Source organism: Populus alba, chromosome 15 (assembly GCF_005239225.2).
Source record: "Populus alba chromosome 15, ASM523922v2, whole genome shotgun sequence".
Taxonomy (NCBI): Eukaryota; Viridiplantae; Streptophyta; class Magnoliopsida; order Malpighiales; family Salicaceae; genus Populus; species Populus alba.
Genome location: NC_133298.1, coordinates 5,552,414 through 5,575,267, shown reverse-complemented (window position 1 = coordinate 5,575,267; position 22,854 = coordinate 5,552,414). Strand labels below are relative to the sequence as shown.

General features: G+C 33.8%; 1 protein-coding gene and 2 long non-coding RNA genes across 4 annotated transcripts; all 3 read left to right on the top strand.

Moving 5' to 3' along the window:
• Positions 1–4,144: 4,144 nt before the first annotated feature.
• LOC140954593 (uncharacterized) lies at positions 4,145–4,833 on the top strand. 2 transcript variants are annotated; one of them, XR_012167980.1, is made up of 3 exons: positions 4,145–4,252; positions 4,418–4,619; positions 4,712–4,833. It is a non-coding gene; the product is annotated as an uncharacterized lncRNA (long non-coding RNA). The 2 variants fall into 2 exon arrangements; XR_012167981.1 differs by having other exon boundaries at positions 4,148–4,266.
• LOC118057152 (uncharacterized) lies at positions 4,834–6,417 on the top strand. Its single transcript, XM_073404992.1, has 6 exons — positions 4,834–4,924; positions 5,000–5,271; positions 5,542–5,772; positions 5,846–5,921; positions 6,033–6,069; positions 6,204–6,417. The coding sequence occupies exons 1-4, from the start codon at positions 4,834–4,836 to the stop codon at positions 5,849–5,851; spliced, it is 600 nt and encodes a 199-aa protein (XP_073261093.1). The 3' UTR covers positions 5,852–5,921; positions 6,033–6,069; positions 6,204–6,417.
• Positions 6,418–15,174: 8,757 nt separating this feature from the next.
• Positions 15,175–17,778, top strand: LOC118057261 (uncharacterized). Its single transcript, XR_012168038.1, has 2 exons — positions 15,175–15,341; positions 17,459–17,778. It is a non-coding gene; the product is annotated as an uncharacterized lncRNA (long non-coding RNA).
• Positions 17,779–22,854: the final 5,076 nt, after the last annotated feature.

The window sequence follows — 22,854 nt, the reverse complement described above, 5'->3', positions numbered from 1 at the left end:
ATATTGTAGAGGTTTTATTTTTAAAATATTTTTTATTTTTTTTAAAAATAAATTGAAGAGTTTATTTATTTTACACACCAAACTACAAAACGAAGCAAAACTAACCTTTTTTTAGATCAAGATTAGAATAACTAAAAACAACAATTAACTAATTAATCCAACCAATCCTTTCCATTTTCTCACCTAAAATTTAATTTCATCCCATTTTCTCACCTTAACAACCCATTTTCTTACCAAACAAACACACGAAAAAAACATCTAAAAGGACTCTCAACCTGACCAAAAAGACCAAATGGTAATAAAACCCAAAAAACGTTTCGTCTCCTTTTGTCCTATAAATGGCGAGTCCCTCGTTAGTCGTTTCCCATCAACCCCCTCCTCTCTCTCCCCATCACTAGTTCACTACTGACACTGCAAGCCCTCTCAAAACCCTAAAAAAAAATAATTCCCAAATCCTAATTCTTTCACTTAGACCACTCCTCAATTTGTTTTTTTCACTCAAGGCAATTCTTGTTCTTCTCTCTCATTTCAAATTCCTTCTTTTACAAAATTTTGTAATTCTAGGTTTCTTTTTTTAATTATTTTTGAAAATTAGGTTTTTTTTCGTTGTTGGGTTTCGTGCTCGAATTGGAGTGGTATCGGATTTGTTGAGTAAAATGGAGGCGACGGCCGGAGTAGCGGCAGCCTCACGAGGTGGTTCGTTGTCGAGGAAGGAGTGGCGAGCGGTTACGGAGCAGCAGCATCGGAATGGTGGTGGTGGAGATGAGGTATTGAGTGATTGCTTTTTTGGTTGATGAGAAAATGTGAGGAAAAAGAGAAAAAAATGGTTTTATTTTTTGGGTTTTATGGAAATGATGTGGTATTTTTTTCTAATCATGTTTTGAGTGCAATCAGGGAATTAGGGTTCATTTCCAGTTTGCGTGTGTTAAAAAATTTACTTATCTAGGATATGTAAAAATTATAGGCCACACCCGTGCTGCGTAATGCTTGGTTTCCTTTGGTGGGAGATTGAACAAAGCTGATAATTCGTTTCTGTTTCGTTTAATGTTTTGTTGTGTGTTTGCATATGGACATTTAAATGCAAATTAAAGCAACTTTTTTTCTCGACTTTTCAGTATATACCAGACAACCAATGTGGGTATTAGATTTTTCAGTATTTCTTAAAAATATGGTTTAGATGTTTGGGTCACTAAGTGTGGGAGTTGTTGATCACAGAACTTGGAACAGTCAAAGCTGGGGCAATCAGATGAGAGAACGATATACGAGGTAAATATTGTGATTTCTGGGCTGGACATTTGGTTAAAGGACCACTTAAGTTAACTTGGTTTGATGTTTATCAAGGTGCAGCATGGAAGAGGCCTTGATGTGGACTTTTGTTCGATCACAGTGGATGAGGGTTTAGATGATGACATTTTGCAGCAGCGAATTCACAGCATTGCTAGACAAAGAGAAGAGTTGCAACAGCTGGGACTGAGCTCAGAGCTCAAGTGATTGCGAGGTCGAGATAATGGAAATGCAGACAGATTCCATGCTCAAATCCAAGAACATGAAGATGCTACCGCAAAGCTTCAGTTTGGATTTTTTTTTTTATCTGTGGGGTCTCTGCTTTCTTCTCCCCCTATGTAAATTGTCATAATCTGTAATTGCATTAAAAAATTTTACGCTAGTTGTGATAGAAGTTGTAAAATTGCTACTGTGTATATTTGATCAGGTACAATTTCGTGTCATGAAAGAAAGCTATTTGTGTGTTGCAATTACAGTGATATCACCTGAAATCCTTAAGATCAGATCCATGAATTTTGTTGCATGTCTTAACTTTAACCCATATATCTGTTTTTAGACAATGGATAGTGACAATTTCTCATTTCTGCGACTTCCATCTTAAATGCAAGCTTACTTTGTTGTGCAGGAACACTGCATGAAAGGGGACAGACCATACATGACTTTGGACAGGAGAATGGAAGAAAGACAGGGAACTGCATGCTATTAAATTAGATAATGAAGCGGTTTGTTCATCTCTGTGCTGTACTTTTGAACAAAGTATTTGTGGCAAGCCATGCATTATGTGCTGTCTCTTGTCTCATTTTTTTGCAGGCCTGGCTAAAGAACCTTCTCAGAGAACAAAATAAAGAACTGGCTACATTCAGGCATTGTGTTCATTGTTTTGACACTGGTTTATGCCTTTAAACCTTAGTTTGATGATAGCAACAACATTTCTAATCTCATGCAAGGTTTCCATATGATGTGCACATGAAAAAATTCATAGAACTTCATACATTTAGGTCTGATGACGTTTTTAAAATATGTTGAGGTTTTATCTCCGTATTAGTTTTTTCCATTTGTCTTTAAGGTTAGGCTGGGTTATTTAAGTCTGGATGGACTAATTTAGATGTCTATTCCTTTATGCAGAAGAGAGCGTGATCATTCTGAAGCTGAAAGAGCACAGCATATACAGCAATTGCGTGACCTTCAAGAACATATTCAAGACAAGGAAAGGCAGATTTCTGGAGTTGCAGGAACAGGTCTGTTCATCTATTCAGTGCTGATCTGTTCTTCTGGTTCTGACCAGTGTTGTTTATTGAAAATGAAAGTTTCGTTTATAAGATTGTCAAACAAGAATTTGTAAAACAAAAAGTAACATTGTCATGTTACCACTTAAAAGCAGGAGCGAAAAGAATTAGTAAAACATTGTTTTTGTAGGGAGTCTAATATTGATCTTTATCTTTCAGCATAGCTGATCAGGAGACCATTTATTTGAAGGATGAACAATTGAAAGTTTGGATTGCACGTGTTCAGGAGATGGATGCCTTGCAATCTAATGCCAAACCATTCCTTACAAGCTGAATTGAGAGAACGCACAGAACAGTACAATCAGCTTTGGCTTGGTTGTCAAAGACAGGTCACTTGCTTGTTTCATCCTTTGCACTTCTTTTTGGTCTTGGTTTATATTACTTGGGCTTGGGTGTGTGCATGCGAGCGCTTGTGTTTGCTTGTATGCATTTGTACACTTGTATCTCTGTCTGTTATGATATTTTCCTGTAATTATTCAACTGAGTAACCAATTTCTACATTACAATAAATGAAATTTTATTATAGCCATTCCTTGGCTGTTTTGTTGTTTACTACTCATCACAGAACATTATTACCATCCACCAAGGTTAAGATCTTGGATTGACTATTTTGTCCCTCTCTCCTGGTTTACTGATATCAGTTTGCAGAGATGGAGAAGAATTCATATGCATACCATACAACAAGTTCAGTTGGAGCTAGCTGATGCCAGAGGAAGGATGTGGATCTTACACAGATGAGTCACATCTTACCTCAATCAAACCCAAAGGATGTGTCAAGCTTTACCCAGAACAATGGAAGGCAACTAGATGTAAATGGAACTACTGCCTCCAATGCTAATAATGGAGTATTGCAAAATGGGAATGCAGATAATGCCCTGTCTTTTGCGTCAACTGTAAATGTACCAAATCAGGTAGGATTCCTTGTTACTATGTTTTTTTTTCTCTCCCATTAATCTTAATATATACCATCCTGTTCTTTTCCAAGTTATCAATGCGAACTGTAAATACGGCATCTCTTCTATTCTATGGCATTGCTGGTCAGCTGCAATTCAGTATATGCCACATTTTGTGGCATCATATTCCCTGTTCCCCTCACACTCTTGCCTCCATTATTCTAGCTTAGTTTTGAGTCTTTCATCCCTTTCAGGTGGCTGGTTCCATACTATACCCCTGGAGTTGAGATCCGAGGTCATACCTATTGTGATAAGAGCAATCAAAAGATTCATACCATAAAAAAAGATCTAGTAATGATGAGATTATTAATTACAAATTGACAGGAAAAAAAATAAAACCATAGGCCATACAGATAGAATATTTATAGGGTTTCCAAGTGTTTGCCCCTAGAAAACTATTTTTTTTTCTGTAATGCAGTACGTGATTGAAACATACTTTTTAGTAGGAAGGAAAATTAACTGTTCAAATCCTGTATCCATGACTTCCAATATTCTGTTCTGTTGATCAATAGACCAGCCATGCCGCTGGTGTTCCAATGGCTCCAACTTCTTTACTCGGGATGCCAAACCTACCTTCCACCTGGGCAGGTGGCTGCACTCCACCCGTTTCATTCTGCATCAAACAGGGCATTCACCATTCTATGACATCACATGCTCCCCAATCTCATGCTGGGCATTTTTCACTCAATACCAGCAATGTCATCTCTCCCACAGTGGCAGAATCAAGAGGTAACTATCAAAATGTAAACTTCTTCTGTCCTCATTGTAGTTGCATATCGTTGTAAATAAGAAGTGTGCTTATTTCTATCTGTATTAATAAAAAAACATATTTTCTAATCTAGCTGTCCATGATAACAATTTGTATTCTTTTTTGTTTTTTTTAATCTTCTTCAGGCTGTAACAGAGAGTGCACAATTATCTACGCAGAATCAACTTGCATCATCTCAAAATGATCATAATCCTATGAGTCAGATGTAAAGTATGACTATGAAAGGCCTGTTAACGGCCACAACTTCCATCCAGACTATCTAGATGTTCATATCAGTCAAGGAGCAGAGCCTATCCTGCAATCTTATCATCCACAGGGGAATCCCAGGTTATGCATGTTAAGCTGTTGCAACTCCATGGTAATGAACATGTTTTCATGATGGTTATGACTGGATTCGCAAAAAAATTAATCTCCTGCAGGTTCTGGAGTCAATAGATAGAAGTTACTTGGTCACTCCTCAACCTGAGCAGAGCCTGCAAGAGAATTTCTTCCCAATTTAGTGATGCCTTGAGATTGAATACTCTTGAACAGACCATTGAAAATGAAGTCTGTGCTTATTTTTTGCTCAATGTTCCTCTGCTTTTCTGGGTGCCATTGGTTAAACTTCTTTTTAACTCCATTAGAACCAGCTGGCAATTAGGGCAGGGACTAAAATCAGTTAAATTTGAACTGGTGTAGGATCAACATGTTTTGAACTCAATAACCAGGGCTAGAGGACCAAGCTTTGACAGAAGAGCAGGCGAGTTCTGCTGCCAGTGCATCACTCTCTGAAACATCTGTGCACTCAGTTAATGTCAGTGAAACCACAATCAACAAGGGCACTGGTGCTGTAGCATCTGAAGCATTTATCTCATCTGACCAGACAAATGTGGTCACCGGAGGAAAAACTTCAGACACTCCTCTCCTTGATGAACGATCTCTCTTGGCTTGCATAGTTCGCACTATTCCAACTGGTGGTAGAATTCGGATCAATTCAACGGTCAGTAGTTAAAAAATTATTTTCTTCTCATCTTAGCACATTTTAAAAACCATTATGAAGCAATGATAATTATCATTGTGTCAATAACAGCTACCAATAGACTTGCAAGATGCTTTCTCCTTTGCATTGGCATGATTACAAGAGAAAATATGGAAAGCTAGATGACTTTGTGGGTGGTCCACCCAGAAGTTGAGTTTTTGGGATCCTAATTTACATATTTGCATGCATAGACTGTATCACTATATCTGAGCCTTTAAGTTGTGATTTCAGTTGTTTTTGATTGAGGGTGACTATATCCAGCTTCGGGAAGGAGCTCAAGAAATGATATCTGCTACAGCAGCTGTTGCTAAAGTTGCTGCTGCTGCAGCAGCAGCAGCATCTCCCTACTCGTCATTTTTGCCTTCTGTGGCAGTTACTCCCATGGCACAATCTCATCGACTTAAGAAGGCTCCGTCAATTGAATCCAAATCTTCAAATGATGTAATTTTGCGGTTGCTAAAGCATCTCCAATGTTAAAATTCTGAGCATATCGAAAGATTCTCATGAGCTGAATAGGCAGATTTTGATAGATCAGGCGTAAGCAGTACTCAAAGCAAGGACTCAGTTCATGGGACAGCTAACTCAATTTATTCTGGAAAACAGCAGAGCAGGTATGGTTAAATCCTACTAAATATTGCAGACTTTGTTATATATGTTGGATAATGTGTTAATCTGTACCAGTGGTTAAGGCTCATTGAGTTTTATTTGACTGAATGTTTCAGGACAACCGGGCTGCATTAACTTCTAGAAGATAGTATGGTAATAATAATGATTATTTTTTAGAGGAGCATTTGCATTTTATGCCAGTTCTTGGTTTAGTTGACCATGGTTTCTTGTCTTTGATTTGTGTGATTTGCCATCGATAAGTAATCAATTTTAATTTGTTTTTGCAGGAGGCAGTGATCAATGTATAAATGAACTTATGGAGTTAATTGGTGTGCAGATCGGCATACATGGGAGTGATCTGCAGTAGAATGGTGCTCTTGCTTTAACTGCCAGCCATCTTTTGCTTCTTATAGAATCCAGCATGGACTTGGCTGATTTTTTTAAAAATCCTTTTGCTTTTGGAAAAACTGCTTCTCTTTTAAGTGTGTTTATGATACCAAAGATACACATTCAACTTTCTGCATTTGATATTCATGCACACAATTGCATCTGTGCATTTGATAGCCTATACTTCCTTGTCAGTCCCTTGTCTTTGTGAGTTTTTTCCAAGTTGGTCATCCTTGCACCTCTTTGTTCCCTTTTTAATTTCTTTGCTTGGCAAGATTTTTAATGAAGGCATTATTTCAGCAGCAAATGAATGCTTCAAAAAAAAAAAAAAAAAAAAAACTTTTGATGTTGAATGTTATGGTCAGTGCTCGGTCATCATGCATTGTTAAAATGGTTTAAATGAGATAAATCACTGGCTTGAAATTTGTGACTTTACATATAGTGTGAGAGCTACTTTGATCTCTTGATTGTAATCGATAATGTAAAGATTGCTCAGGTGAAATCTTCAGGATGTGAACTATCTACTCCTCGATGGGGACCAAGCTCTTCGGCTGGAATCTACAGTAGTGGCTGTCTGGTACCCCCTCGATCCAAAAATAAGTGGCAATCACACACAAAGGGTTTAATTTAATTTAATTTTAAAATTATAATAAATTATATTTTCCTATAAAAAGCATATATTTTCTAATTTTATGAGTGGACTATTTATTCTTCCTTCTAATTCTGAATATATATTATAGTAATTTTATTCCTTTTGATACTGAGGCATTACATAGGCTATGCTTTATATATATATATAAAGGGTATCATCTGATATTAATATTGTTTACAAATGATGTTAAGGATATATACTTGTATCTTTTGGTATATCTGATTTACCTTTCGGTATATTCAAGACAATAAAATCTCTCGAATACTAACTTTAAAAATTTAAGAAATATATACCGTGAAATGTTCAAAAATTGTTAGTATCTTACCCCTCAATAAATATATATAGTCTGCAACCTAAATCTTCACTTTCCATTCATCTCCTTGTCAAGTTCACCCGAGTATCTAGAATTGATGTCCTCGGTCGTGAAAAAACGTGATTGTTTTAGGAAATTTACTGTATACATAGATTTAATACTATTATTACAATAAATTCCTCTGCTTAAAAAATCTTCTCATGACACAATTATCTTTAATAAATTAATAAGTTAGATTGGTTATTTTTCATTTTTTTTACCATATTATTAATTTAATCCTGAAATATAATAATATAATGCCTATTATTTAGGGGTGTTTTGGTTTTTTGATTTTTTTTCAAAATATTGTAATTATTTGATACTCTTAAAGATAAAATTAATATAACTCTCGAGCAAGTGTTTTTTTGTCATTTTATATTGGGTTTTGCTGTAAATTTACAGGATATTCTAGGGTATTATTATAATATACATGGGTTAAATATTATTAAAAACACTTGCTGGAGCATATGGACAACCTTTACATTGTTTGGGTAGTGCATGTAGAGACTAGAGACGTTTGACCGTAAAACATAACCTTCCAGGATGATATATGAAAGATCTCAACGCTTTTAATGTAATGAGGTGATATGTGACCTGAATGCTCCTTGGATTTGGCCGCTCACAATTGTTTCTTTGTATTTTTTTTCTCTCCCTGCCTCGAATTTAGTGCCTGGTCCCTTCATAAAATCAGATTATTATTTCTCCTTCACATTTAATCCCTACTTTTTAATTGTTATTTTTATTTATATAATTTTAAATAATATATAAAATTATAATTATTTTTCAATTTCATTCATATTTTTTTTAATCTATAAATAATCTGTCAAATTGAAAATATTTTTAATTTAAACCACCCAATGAGTTTTTTTAATCTTTTAAATTTAGTTTTTATTTTTTTATTGCTATTTTTTATTTGAAATAATTTTTAAATTTAATTTTTTACCAATTTCATCTATCAATCTTTTATCTTTATTTTTTTTGCTATATTTTTTTCTTTTGCAATTATTTTTTATTAATATTTTGTTTTATGATTTTATTATTTAAAATTAAATTAGTTGAAAATTAAACTTTTTAATTGATTCCAAATTCAAGATTTCACGGGTTGCAAGTTTTAAAATTTAAGTTAGATTATTTTTAAAGAAAAATTAATTTATTTTAATTTCATCATTTATTTTTTTATTTTTTTTATAAAATTATCTTAATCTTATGCTTTATGATCATAAAATTACAAGTTCAACCTGATTAAATCATTTTTTTTTAAAACGTATTCTCATAGTTTTTGGCTTCAACATTCTTCAATAATAATCCAAATAGACTTAGATATATATTTTTTTAATTTTTTGTTAGTTTATTTTTTTTGTTTTTGTATTTTTTCTTTATATTATTTTAAATTACTAATTAAACCAATAACTTCCGCCTAGGATTTTTTTATCCATTCTCTTTTTACATAAAAAAATTTATCCAATTGGAGCTAAGTTCAAAAAAATATCCCAAAAACTTTGATTTTTTTTTTACTTAAAATAAAATATCTTTATATATATATATATATATTTAGATTATTTGATGTGATGATGTTTAAAATAATTTTTTAAAATAAATTTTTTTTTATTTTAATGTATTTTAAGTGAAAAATATTTTAAAACGGCCACAACTACTACAATACCAAACAAATATGTAAAGTATGGAGGATTGACACTTGCTGTGAAGTAGTCTACAATTACACATCCCCATCTTAAAAACACATAAAGAGTAAAAACAATTGATCAAAGTTCATCTCCACACTAAAACAGTCCTCTGTCTTCACCTTTGAAGGGAAACCCAATTTTCAGTCTGCAATTATATGGATATCATCCAAGTTCCAATCAAACAATATGCACCAGAGTGGCCATGGTCATACTGACTGCTTCTCTGAAGCTTGACATTGTTTGAATGGGATTTACAAATTCTTATTTTATCTAGTATTTTGCACCTTTTGAACATGAATGCCTGCATTGTTCTAACTTGTAAGAAGCTGCCTTTCACTGGAAGCTTTCCATTCAATGCAAAATAAAAATAAAAATAAAAAAGCATTTGGGTTTCACCTCTGCAGATTTACCTGAAACATCCATGAAAGTAAAAGATAAAGGTACTTTAATATGCTCACAAGAGATGTTAACTAGACAGCCCGCATAAAAAAGAATGAAGTTAAATGGGTGTAGTTGTACTAGTTCTCCATGAAGTCCTTAAACTATAAGCATTCAAGGCAATGAGCACCAGCTGGTTTCATGCATCAGAATCTCCATCAGTGGTACTCAGCAAGATCATTGTTGTTGCTCTCGCATTCATTCTCTATGCCCACTTTCTGAGAGCTTATGTCAATTATAAATGTTTTGATAAACTGATATTTTTAACAAATCATCAATAAGAAGTAGAGCCAGATGTGAGATTTTTTTGTCGATTTTGAGAAATCTCCACATTAGCTTCCAGTTGACATGTATATTTGGTTATGCTGTCTTTGTTTCCAATGCCATGTTCAAAACACTGTACCCAAAAAAGGCCCAGCAAAAAAATAAAAATAAATATGAAATGTGGGGAAAAAACTGCTTTACATTTTGGATATCAGAATTAGTCAAAACATCAAGCTCTCAGCAAAAATATCTGAGCTAGAAATTATGCAGATCACACCATTTTAGTTCCATAAAGGAAAAAAAGAGAGAAGAAAATGGCATTGCAGTTAGTTTGTCACTCACGGGGCACATTCAGAAAAAAATCCCTTGTTATGATCACACCATCGTTTGTCTTTTCCAGAGAAAAAAACCATTTGTGCTCATTGATATTTGAGGATAACTCCTACTTGACACATATGCTTCAATGTAAGTACTAGTGCACGATTTACAATGAAAAACCAACACCATGGTATTATCTTATGTAATTACCTCAACAAATGTAACCATTTGTGCTCATTGATTATTTGAGGATAAATTGAAAAATTAGCACATAAAATTAAAATAAATGATGAAAATGACACTAAAGTAAAAGGTTTTGATAAAAATAACATATTTTTTAGATGTTATAATTGGAAACCACGACAAAATTTTAATTAATGTCACGGTTCTCAACTGCAATATCTATTAATTTTCCATGAGTGACTTCATTTTCTTCTGATATCGTTTTTTCAATGATTAAAGAGGAGAATGGATAATTGACTTTGCACAGTGTATGTTTTCATGTAAGATTATACGCTTTTTTTTCTACACTGATAGCACATAGATAAAAAAAAAAAAACTTTTGTTGCAAAACTAGAATCAAGGAATTAGTGGGATTGAAAATTGAGTAATTATCCATCCTCTCATGATGTAATTCTATATCTCCCATGGAAAATTAATAAATATCATAATTGTGAACTGTTATATCCAAAAAATATGCTATTTCACCGAAACTTTTTGCTTCTTTGTCATCTCACCATTTATTTTAATTTTGTGTGCTGATTTTCTAATTTATCCATTATCTGATCATAAAATGACAGTCAAAATGCTCTACAGTAACAAATAATCCCTTATTTTGTTTTCAAAAGAGCATCAAATATTAGAGAATATGAACAATTCCAAACAAACAACATGTAAAACATTCTCAAGCAAAGAACTAAACTTTAAATAAACCCCATCAAATACATTCCAACCAGAAACAAAAAAGGAAAATCTACCACCACAAAAACACAACAAGATATAAAAAAGAACTCAATTAAACTATGTTTTAAAACTCAAAGTAAAACCTTGATCAATTAACACCATTGTCCAAAATCTTAAACAAAAAATTTAGACAAACAAGTCATAGTCTTACAACAAACAAATGCAAGCAGAAGGCTAAACCCGATACACAAATAAAACCAAACAAAAATCTAACATGCCCGCATTTTATTTTCTAAAAAAAAATTGAAATGTGTGTACGTTTTGAAATAAGAACAGGTCGATTGAGTGAGTGAGTTAGCTATAGTTTTTGACTGGTCAGCCATGTTTTTTCCTTCTTTTATTTTTCTTCAACCCATACCAATTTAAATTCTATATTAATTGAGTTCTAAATCAACCTGTCATGCTAATTAGAGTTTTAAAATTATGGTTAAAGCTTATGTGCGTGACTGTACCCTTTGAAACCAAATAACAATAATAGAAAAACTTGGATTTAGTCATAACATATTGCTTTCTTATTACTTAACTCCTAATGTTTTTAACCCTATCAAGTTTATCCAAAATATTTAAATGCTCATCAATTGCTTTCATGTAATGCTCTAAAACAAGTTATAATAAGCCTCAGAGTGTGTTTTGTATTGTGGCTGTCATTTGAAAAAAATTGTTTTATAAAAAGTATTTTTTGATTGAGGTTAGTTTGGTTTAGTTAAAACTGTGGTTGAAATTGAGGTTGAACAAAAATAGTTTAATGTGTTTGGTTAAGAATGTTTTTAAAATTGAGATTATAAAATAACTAAAACAAACACACACACACACACACACACACACATATTGATGGTTTTTAATTTTAATATTGTACACTTAATGTAATGTTTTGAAAATTGAAAAGATTGGAAATACAATAAAGCCCTTGGAGGCTTAAAGAGAGGGTATAAATGATTGAGGGGTAGTGTGGTAATTGACCAATGGTTGATAAATATAAATAAGAAAAAAAAAAAAAAAAGAGGGATCTGAATATTGGAAGAACAAACCGTAAGAGAGAAGGGAGGAAGAAGAAGAAGAAGAGAAAATAAGGGAAAATAAGGGGAAAAGGAGAAGAGAAGTAGATGAAATAAGTAAAAAGGTAAGATTTATGATTTTAAGTGTATAATATGTTAAATTTCGGTTTTGATTAATTGTAGAGTTTTTGAAGTTTGTATTTTGAGTTAATTGATGAATTAAATTTGAAGTTAGGAGTTGATTATTGTGGGTATTTGATTAATTAGTTGATTTTGAGAGATTAAATTGAAGGATAATGATTTTGAGTTATGATTTTGTTTAAATGGTGAAATTGTGTTAGAATCAGGGGATAACAGTAGGTGATCTGTTGAAATTCTGGGGTTTGAGGTTGAAGAGGACGAAAATTCAGTTTGGTCCCCTCAATTTATGGAAATTGCAGTTTAGTCCCCGAACTTTGGAAATTTTACAGATTGGTCCCTGTGGCATAAATTGAGGTTCTGAACAGAACTGAGGATGATTTAAGGACAAAATTTCAGTATAATTAGGATTATATGATATTTTCAGTTTGGTCCTCCAAGTTGACAAATTACGATTTGACCCCTAATATTTTGATAAAATCACATTTTGGACCTTGGGGCATAATTCAAGATTCTGGACAAAGATAAGGACGAATTATGGATAAATTTCAGTATGGTTATATATTTACAGTTCGGTCCTCAAAATGTTGGTAAAATTACGTTTTGGTCCCTGTTTTGGAAAATTATCGTTTTAGTCCCTAAAATTGGGAGATTAAGCCCTGTTTTATTTTATGCATTGGGATCTTTTGTTTGATTTGTTTTTGAGTATATTTCATATATTTATTGTAGGTTCTCCTAACGATCCTTAATAGGATTTTCGGGTCTTTCGTCCGACATTCCTTTTAGTTCTATATTTTCCGGGTGAGTGGAATAATCTTTAATATGCATATAATATAAATAAATATGTATGTTGATTATACAATGAGTACAACTAGTAAATTTCTTGAATATTTATATATGTTGCTTTATTTTCCGAGTACTAATTTATTATTGAATTTTCACTCGCAATCTGTTAAAGTAAATTCTATTTGATATGATATACGTTTCTTTGATGATTATGTGAATATTTGTTATGCCTTGATATGGGACTTGTCAGTACTCCATGCTAACGGAGAATAGTTAGCCTGTGTGCACATAGTATTCTGTTACCTAGCTGGTGAGAGAGGCATCAGCCTGTGGCGATTGATCATCCCACAGTGGTCACCGACGGGTGTCATCTGGTCACCTTCGGGTGTCATCTGGTCACCTTCGGGTGTCATCTGATCTCTGACATGTAATCCACTACGTTATGATAATATGTTACGTTATGATAACTATATGTTACGTTATGATAATATGTTTAGTAAGTATATGTATATGTATATGTATATGTATATTAAGATAAATCATCTTACAACTTATTAATATATGAAATATCTAAAATGTATATTAAATGTTATTCCCTCACTGAGTTGGTTGAACTCACCTCTCATTTTTAAATATTATTTCAGGTTCTTAGTTTCTGGGCCTTTGTTGAGTGTTTCCGCTTCTTCAGTTCTGGTCGGTATGCCTTGCTTGTTCGCGAGGCTTTCCTTTCAGTTTTGATTTGATGTCTTAGACGCTCCACTGTTACCTTGTTTTAATTACATTTGGATTTGACAATGTAATGAGTATTATGAATTATTATTTTTGTTTTAATAACTATCTTTTGGTTTCATCAGTATTTGAATAATATAATATTTCTGAATATTATGAGCCGCTGCGTATTTTTGAACAAATTATTCTTTTGATATGTCCGTTCTGAGGCTTAGCGTAGGTGAGGTGTCCTTTCGACACCGCTCCTACGTTGTCGGTCACGGATCCGGGATTCGGGTCGTGACACTTAACTACTACTATTATATCATAAAATAAATAATATTTTTTATTGTTTCATTAAATTATCTGTAATTTCATTATGTACGATCCATCCGATAAGGACTACAGTTTCCATGGCTTCCTAATTGTGCAACAACATCAGGTAAAATATCATCGAAACAAAATTATGATTGCGATCAAATTCAACTGTTATCAAGCAATCTTCGTCTAATGCAATTATGTAGTGTCATTGATTAATGTTAAACACTAGTTTTTTTTTTTTTTTTTTTTAAAAATACAATATTTGAGAAATTTTGTTGGGATTTTTTATTTTACTTGGTCGTACCTGTCCAACACATTTAGGTTTGGGTTAAATTTGATCCGACCAAAATAGTGGAGACACTATTTACTATTCACTTTGTAGAATAGTGGAGAGCAGCCCAAAAGAAGGCGAAGAGGAAGGGGAAGAGTAGCGCAGGGGAAGGGGAAGGAAGAGCAATGCAGGGGAAGAGCCGCGCAATGGTGATGGATTGGAGGGACGGTGGAAACGCCGGAGGCCGGTCACTCTCCATTGTTCACATGCAACATGAATAATGTAGACGAGGAAGCAGCTTGAAGGTGTAGGAGAAAGAGAAGGACATCGTCTTCAATTGTGTCCCCTAGACCAGAGAGAGAAGCAAAGGAGGAGAGAATCCAGCAAGCACAAAGAATAGAGGAGAGGAGGCAACATTGGTTAACCAGCCCATTCCTCACCATCATTTGTCAAGCAGTAGCTTGAAGGTGCTTTTTGCTAACCTGTAGTTGAAACGTAAAATAGTCATCAGTCCCACCAACAGTAATTCATGTTTAACTATAACCAAATGATTTATTTTTGTGGTCTGCTTCAAATGCATAAGCAGCCACAAAAACAAACGCTCTTAAGAGAGATCTTAGCCAAATGATTTATTTTTGTGGTCTGCTTCAAACGCATAAGCAGCCACAAAAACAAACGCTCTTAAGAGAGATCTTTAGCCTTAAATCAATTTTTGTTTTTTTTTGGTTTTTGCTAAGCTTTCACTTAGATGGATGAAGAGGTGGTGGTATTGTCTAAACACAAATGGGGTAGGATTAAAGGATCAAAGTTTTAGGACTGAATTGATAATGTATAATATATGAGAGCTAAATCGAGGTTTCTTCAAAAATAATATATACAAATACAAAAATTAAGAAAACAAATAAAATAAAACCCAAAAATGAAAATACGTCGTCGTATAAGACAAAGAAAAGGGCTTCGCAGCTGACACCATATTAGAATTGAAGAGAGAGAAAAAACAAAGGTAAAAAATAGAAGGAGAAAAATGGGCTACGTATTGAGAGTGAGATTGGCTTCATTCTTTGCAGGAGCAGCAACAGCATCATTTGCAGGACTCTATCTCCTTTACAAAGATTTCAAGGTTGCCCACGATGCCATCTCCCAACAGGTAATCATCAAAATCTTAAAAAAGGGGAAAAAAGAAGAGAAACTGTGCTTTTTAAGCTTAATTTTGCAGTCTATACGTAACCCATTTGGCATTGTAATGAAAGGCAGTAACTTGTGGTTCATTTAGTCCTTATTGCAACATATTAATCATTGGTTTTCATTTTTTATTGTCCCTTTTTCATTTTTTTCTTGATTGATGCATGAAGTGGAATCGTATAGTTTATGGAATTTGAGAGAAAAGGTAGTAACTTGAGGATCAATTATTCATTATTGGAATATGATAATTGTGGGTTTTGATTATTTTGTTCTCATTTTTATTGTTTTTGCTCTTGCTGTTGATTTTTTGTATGTTGTGGAATAATTGTGTGTTGATGGGGTACTTAGTAGAGTGATATTAGAATGTGGCTCATTTGCATCGATTGTTCTTTTATCAGGATTTTTATAGTAAAGAAGTTTGAGGATCCTAAGAGGCAATAAAAATGGTATAAAAGTAGTGAAGCTAGTTGGGGAGATGTTACGGAGAACTTTATACAAGTATATCCTTGTATTGAAGAGGTTGATTTTCAAGATTGATTTGTTAATTGTAACTGTTTGATGCTGCATGCTCTTGTTGTTGGTCTCTTTTGCGGTGTAGCCTTGTTTGTATGTGTTTGTTACCGGATTTTCAAGTGTATCCTTGTATAGAAGGTTATATGGACTCTATTCATAGGATGCTTTACTTACTGGAATTATTTAATTAAAATTTCATGTAGCCTCTGTTTATACAGAAACCAAATCATAATATTGTCACAACGATTGCAGTTTTCGTGCAAAACATGCATAGGAAAATCAGAAAGTAACTGTTGGGTTCCTTTTGTTTAGAGAAACTGTAGAAATAGTAGAGAATGATTTGGTTATGTGGTACTGCTATTAGAGGCTACTGATTGGAATTCACATTGCACATCCTTGTTTCTTTTCACATATGAATTAAGTTAAACTTTCTTGATCCAGATAACATCCTTAGAGCACTCCCCCCTTAGCGACGGAAAAGGGTGTTACTAATTGAAGGATGTTCAAATGCTAATTATGTTATCATTTGTTCAGAAGATATTGTAAAAGAAACAGTAGGAATATCTTTTTTCCCAAATAAGTCCTGCTAAGATGCTCTTTATTTCATTTCCAAGTTCGGAACATGGAGGCATTCAGGTTGTTCTTGAATGAAAGAAAAACTTGGGTCCATCTATTAGCACTTTATCAAGTGTTAATGGTGCAAGACTTGTCTCTGTAAAGGTGCAGTGACATAAACAATTAATGGATTGTTAATAGCCCCACCCAAAAGTTTTTCTGTTCATTTGCATTAAATGCATGATTTACCATTGACATTAACTAAACAATTACTGGCATTCTTTGATGAGAATTCCATGTTGCCCGTTCAGACTGAAAGCAAATCATAATTTGTCACAACAAATGCATTTTTTCTTGCATAACGTGCATTTGAAAGTCAGAAAGTAACTTGTTTTTTGTCTATAAAATTGTAGACATAGGGTTGAAAAGTGATATAGGAGGGATAATAACTCAGAAGTCTGGTACTGGTATTAGAGGCTATGAATTGGATCTCATTGCAAATTCTTATTTTCATTTATCATATGAATTGAGTTCACCTTTCTTGATCCAGATAACATTCTCTGAATATAGCCTCCTTAATGTTTCATCAAAGTGTTTTAGCTCTCATTGCAACATGGGAAGGGTGTAACTGACTGAAGAATGTTGCAGCGCTAATTCTGTTAGCATCTGCCCTTCAGGATATATTGTACAAGAACCAACAGGAATATGGTTTTTCCTTTCCAATGAAAAAAAAAAAATTTGAGCGGAGCTACTAGCACTCCATCAAGTGTTAATGGCAAAAGAGACTCCCTCATTAAAGGTGAAATGCCATTAACACTTCATGAAGTGTTAGTAACACGACCCAAAAATTTTCTTTTCATTTGGACTAATTGCATGTTTGCTGTTGACTTTACATGAAGCATTGTTCTCAAGGGTAGGATTGGCATTTGAAGACAGGACATGAAAGGTTCTTTCTGTGTTCTTTTTAGGAGAAACGTGGATATGCTACTCATATGTGGTTAATTTCTCATACAGGTGGAAAGCGTTCACGAGTCACTGGATAGACGGATCTCTGCTTTGGAAAAATTGAAACAAAATGAAGCTTCACAACCCCTGCAAGCAGCAGAGTAGGAGCCTTGAGGCATTCTGCTGTACTTTGATGTTGTGACATCAGACATGCTTTTCTGATATTGCCGCTGGTTTCTTTACGGATTTTCTCCCCTTGTTAAAGAATAATCATGACTCCTAACTATCTGCATGGTAATACTCAAATCAGTTAACAAAATTTTCTTGAAGATGCAAGATTGCAATTTGTATTGGATGAACGGCAATGCACGAGCATTCGATTTTTTTTTGTCTGGTGCTAGCATGTAAGATGTTTGGAAAAGTTACGTAATATGTCTTCCTTGTCCAGGAGACGATATACAGGCCTTCTTCAAAGCTGGTGGCAATTTTCTGAAAACAAGCTCAAACAGAAAGACTCCGTAACTGCATACATCGACTTTCCCTGTCAACCGGATAGAGTATGCATTTTCTGAAATTTTGGATAGGGAAATAGGAGAAATACAAGAAAGGAATTTAGTGTTTGAGCTTCTGCATAAATTTGTCATGATTAATAAACCAAAAGAACAGTTTAGCTTGGTAGAATGTGACTTGCCTGGTGACAATTCTAGACCTTGTCGAGCTTGAATCAGAACCAAGAAGCATTCTTTACATCCTGAAATCCCCAACCTCGGGTTCCGATTCAGAATCCAGAAAATTATTATCTGATTTGAAATACCTTTGAATGATTTGCGGCACACGATCATGATGAAGGTAAGAAAGGCCTTGTGCAATAACTAAAGTAAAGCGATATCGGGTGTCCCAGTCCAAAACCACGCACGGTTCATGTCTGTGTAGGACATCAAATAATGTTCCTCCAGGCATGAAGTCGGTTACAAGGAACCCATATCCATCTTTAATGCAGCAACCCCCTTCTTACGATATTTCGATGCTTGTCCAGGCTCAAAGTTCTCATTTCGAGGCTAAAGTTAGCCTCAGAGAAACCCACCTTCTTGACAAACCAGCGCTTTCTGGAGTTTGCAGATTATGTCCTGTAAAAACTGTCCCACGCTTGCTTCTCCCAATTACATATTTCTCACTCCAGCCTTGTCTAGCAGGCATTATATCCTCAAACAGTAAATCTTCAGTCTGCGATTGACATTCATGAAGAAGTGATTGATCATGGTGATTCTCACATTGAAGGACTCAAACCACTAGTATGTAAATCACAGAACAAAGAAATACCACACCTATAACACACCAACCAGCACATGCAGGTCAAGCCCTCTTGTATGGCCTTCTCTTACATCGTTGCAGTATCTTGCATCATTATCCAGCAAACAAAGTTCTGGATTTCCAAGAAAAGATTTAGATATGAAGCCGCTAGTCTCATCCAAGAAGTTGGGAGCTTGCCAGAGAATTGATTGAAAGATATGTTGACAAAGTAAAGGGAGATCATGTTTAGTGCTGGTGGCATCTCACCAGAGAAGCTGTTGCCTGAGAGATCAAGAACATGTAACCTGTCTAGATTCTTTGAAATGATATCATAGTTTTGTTGATTAAAAACTCATGAGTTCAAATCAAGTTCAAAAGACTTTTCTTTAAAAGGTATTTTTTATTAAAAATAATTAATAATACAAGATAGTATGACAGTATAAGTCTATACAAGTTTTAAATTTAAAGACTTTTAATTAAAAAATATGTTAAAAAATAATATAAATCATATATTCAAACCTTAGCTAAATTTTAGAACTGAACTAAAATAGTTAAGCTTACTCAAAACCGCAAGGAATAGGACCTTGAAGCATGTTACTAGCAAGCTGCACTTCAAAGAGACCTTGAAGAGTGGAGAGAGAGTCATGAACTAAAACAGTTCATTCTCTTGGAGGAGAAGGCTTTCTATTTTTTCCAATGAAGTGAACTCAGGAGGAAATCTTCCTCAAAACTGATTCTTAATCGAATCCATTTTAATTAACTTTCTGCAATGACTCATGTCAGACAGAATGCTTCCAGTTAGACTATTAGAAGAGAGTCTCAAGACTTGAAGATTTGCAAGCTTTCCACGCTCAGGAGTTACAGAGCTAGAGAGTTTGTTTCCTGAAAAACCTATCATTGATAGATTGCTCCAAAGACCAAAAACTGCTGGTATGTTTCCTTCAAGCAAGTTTCCTCTAACTTCTAAGTAAGAAATCCCAGAGTTCCTCTCCAAAGGCAAACTCCCTGAAAGAAGATTGTCACCACGAATCACCCTCCTAAGGAACAAACATATTCCAATCGGAAAGCTCCCATGAAACCGGAATTCCCCAAGCATTAAAACTCTCGGATTAGTGCCATTGCATACACAAGGAAGAATTAGTCCGTAAAGGCGGTTTGCAGTTTGGTCGATTCTATGTAAATCTGATGAACATTCCCAAGCTCAGATGGTATCTCACCAGTAAGGTTAATATGAGCTAATGAAAGATCGGTGAGTTTTGTAAAATTCGTGATTTCAGATGCGATTCTACCAGTCAAATTATTGCTATACAGAGCTAATAATTTAAGGCTGCTCAATCTCCCCATCTCCCAATCTTGAGCATTATTGGACAAGAAAAGAACCTCAAGATTCTCAACATTACAAATTTCAGGTGGAAGGTTCCCTCCTAGTAGGTTATTCTGAAGCCTAAGTTCAACAAGTGAACTGCAATTTCCAAGCTCAGCAGGCAATGAGCCATCAAGCTTATTGGCGAAACAAGGTGTGCGTTGTTCTACGGAACTGATTGCTTGGATGTGAATCTGAAAACAGATCATTCCTCTCAAAGCCTCCCCAACATCAGTTCCACCTCCAAATAAGAAAGCCAGAGAAGATAGCTCTAGCATAATCTACTTACATGTATTATTACTGCAGAATCTAATTTATGTTGTTATTTACTCATGTACTTGACTTTGTATGTCTTTTCAGGTTCAGGCTTGTGTCATCTCATTGATGGCCAAGCCTTGTCCTTTTTATAGAATTCAATTTAACCGTCTTCTATCAAAAAGTGTATCAGCTACTGATGCCATGCTTCATTCACCATATCAGATTTTTTCTGTTCTTTCAGGATTTCCTTCTTGTTGCCTTTTATTCTCAAACATGCAGACTGTGGAGTTGCTTCATTATAGCAGCGACCCGAAACAATGTAAGGGTTGCTTTCGCTTCTTTTATTGATGTCGTGTTCTTTGAGATTCTGTTTCCTGTCATTAATGGCTGATGGTTAACTTGCTTGTGCATTACATCGATATCTGTTAAATATTTCCAATTATGTATGGCCTATCCTTTCTAAATCAGAAGCCAGCAACAAAAGAAGTGCATCTAGTTAATGTGAAAACAACTAAGCTAAAATCCAAGTAAAATGTGCATTTGAATCCCTGTGTTTTTATTGGCCAAAGTCATTATAAACGTCATCATCATAAAGTTTCATTTTCAGATGGTACTTCTAAGCGAGAAGTTTCTGTTTCTGCTCACAATTCTGTTGGTGATAGCAGCATCAGTGCCTTCACTGTTCTTTAACACTGTTAACTGGAATGGGCTTTCGTTATCTTAGAGAATAATATAAATTATATCATGAAATCTTCCATAACAGCTTAAGCTTTTGGGTTGAGATGGTTCTTTGATATAGTATCAGAGCCTTGATAACCAAATAGTCACGGGTTCGAATCTCGCCATCCTCATTTATTTGATAAAAATTAAATACAAGGTAATATGAACCTGTGCAAGTTTCAAGTTCAAATGGCTTTCACTTGAGGGGACGTGTTAGAGAATAATATAAATCATATTCTGGAACCTCATCTAATAACTTAAGCTTTTATATTGAGATAGTTCTTTAACACGTTTATATAGGTAACATATGCACCTGCTTTTTCATGTAACATATGCACCTGCTTATCTTCATGGCTATACCAATCATGTCTATGCATATATCTCTCTCTTAATCTGCAATGGGAACTTTCCAAAGCAAAATGGCAGTGAAATGAAATCATTGTTTCCACTTGGTTCTTCTGAATCCTGTGTTACAATTTGTGTTACAATTTGCTTTCGTTTTAATATTCTTGGCAATGGCTACCAGCTGATATATGGGAGGATGAGCTTGCATGCATATTTCTCTCTTAATCATAAAACTGGTTTTGAGAGCTTGGATGGCTGGGCATACCTTAAACAAATTATGAAACTCAAAAGAGCTGATTTGATAGGTAAATTATAAATTAATTCCTCTGGATTGACATAAAGTAATTATACCTTGAACAAATAAAACTTAAAAGAGCTGATTTGCGAGGATTTAATGAGTAAATTATAAATTAATTCCTTTGGTTCGACAAAACAAATTAAACAAAAACTAATCAATTAGTTCCCATGTTTTTAAATATACTGTAACTTAACTGCTTTCATTTTTTATTATTTAATCTTTAATATTTAATAAAAGTCTATAAAACAACAACAATAATCCAACTAGTTATATATATGTCATAAAACCGATCTAATTAAAGAGTATAAGCTAAGTAAGAAAAACTAATTAAAATCTAAAAATATATAGGAAAATAAGTAAAATAGATAAAACAACAGCTTCTAGGCCTAATTTCAAGAGATCCAACTCTACGATGAACAACAAAGTCATTTCCTATAAGAAAATTGCATGTAGAATCTTCTAGAAATATTTGATCCCGAACAATGGTTGGATCTTACATTATTACTGTTTTCATTAGACTTCATAATTTGATACATCTGAGTTTCTTTGCGAACTTCATTTAAAACTTGACACCATCTATCTATTTCATAAAAACATCAACAACATGTGTTCTACGTCAATATACAAAGAAAAACAAGAGTTAGATTTAATTAAACATTATTATTTTTATTTGTTTCATCATTTTCTTTTATTTTTTAAAATTTTTTAAGATATAAAAAAACAGAAAAGGTAGATAATATGAAAAGATTGATGAAAAAAACAAAAGTGAAATTTAATAAAACACAAATAACTAATTAATTAGTTTTTGAATTTAAAAAGATTATTTAATTAGTTCGTATTACAATATTAAAAAAAAAACTAATTTATTTTTAGTCATGAGGATTTGAATGTTGCATCATGCACGTTCTAAGATGAAAAAAACTATAATGTATTTATAGCATTATTAATGGACGAGATTTAATTTAGATCTCTAGATATTACTAGTGTACTCTTTCTTTTTTCGATATATAAACCTATCACAATGTTATAAATAATCAATTTACAATTCATTAATTATATGTTTTATCATATGGATCATCTTGAAGATATGGTTGATCTTGAAGATATGGTTGATTGTCAAGATAATGTGTATCTTCAAGATATATTCTAATATTGTGTTGCCTTATCAATACCTGTAAATTAGGCAGATCG

Bases quoted from the DNA above. Each gene is read 5' to 3' on its own strand.
- LOC118057152 (XM_073404992.1), top strand. From the start codon at position 4,834: ATGAAGTCTGTGCTTATTTTTTGCTCAATGTTCCTCTGCTTTTCTGGG. The intron at 4,925-4,999 runs GCAATTAGGGCA...CTCAATAACCAG, and splicing joins AACTCCATTAGAACCAGCTG to GGCTAGAGGACCAAGCTTTG. The intron at 5,272-5,541 runs GTCAGTAGTTAA...TTGTGATTTCAG, and splicing joins GAATTCGGATCAATTCAACG to TTGTTTTTGATTGAGGGTGA.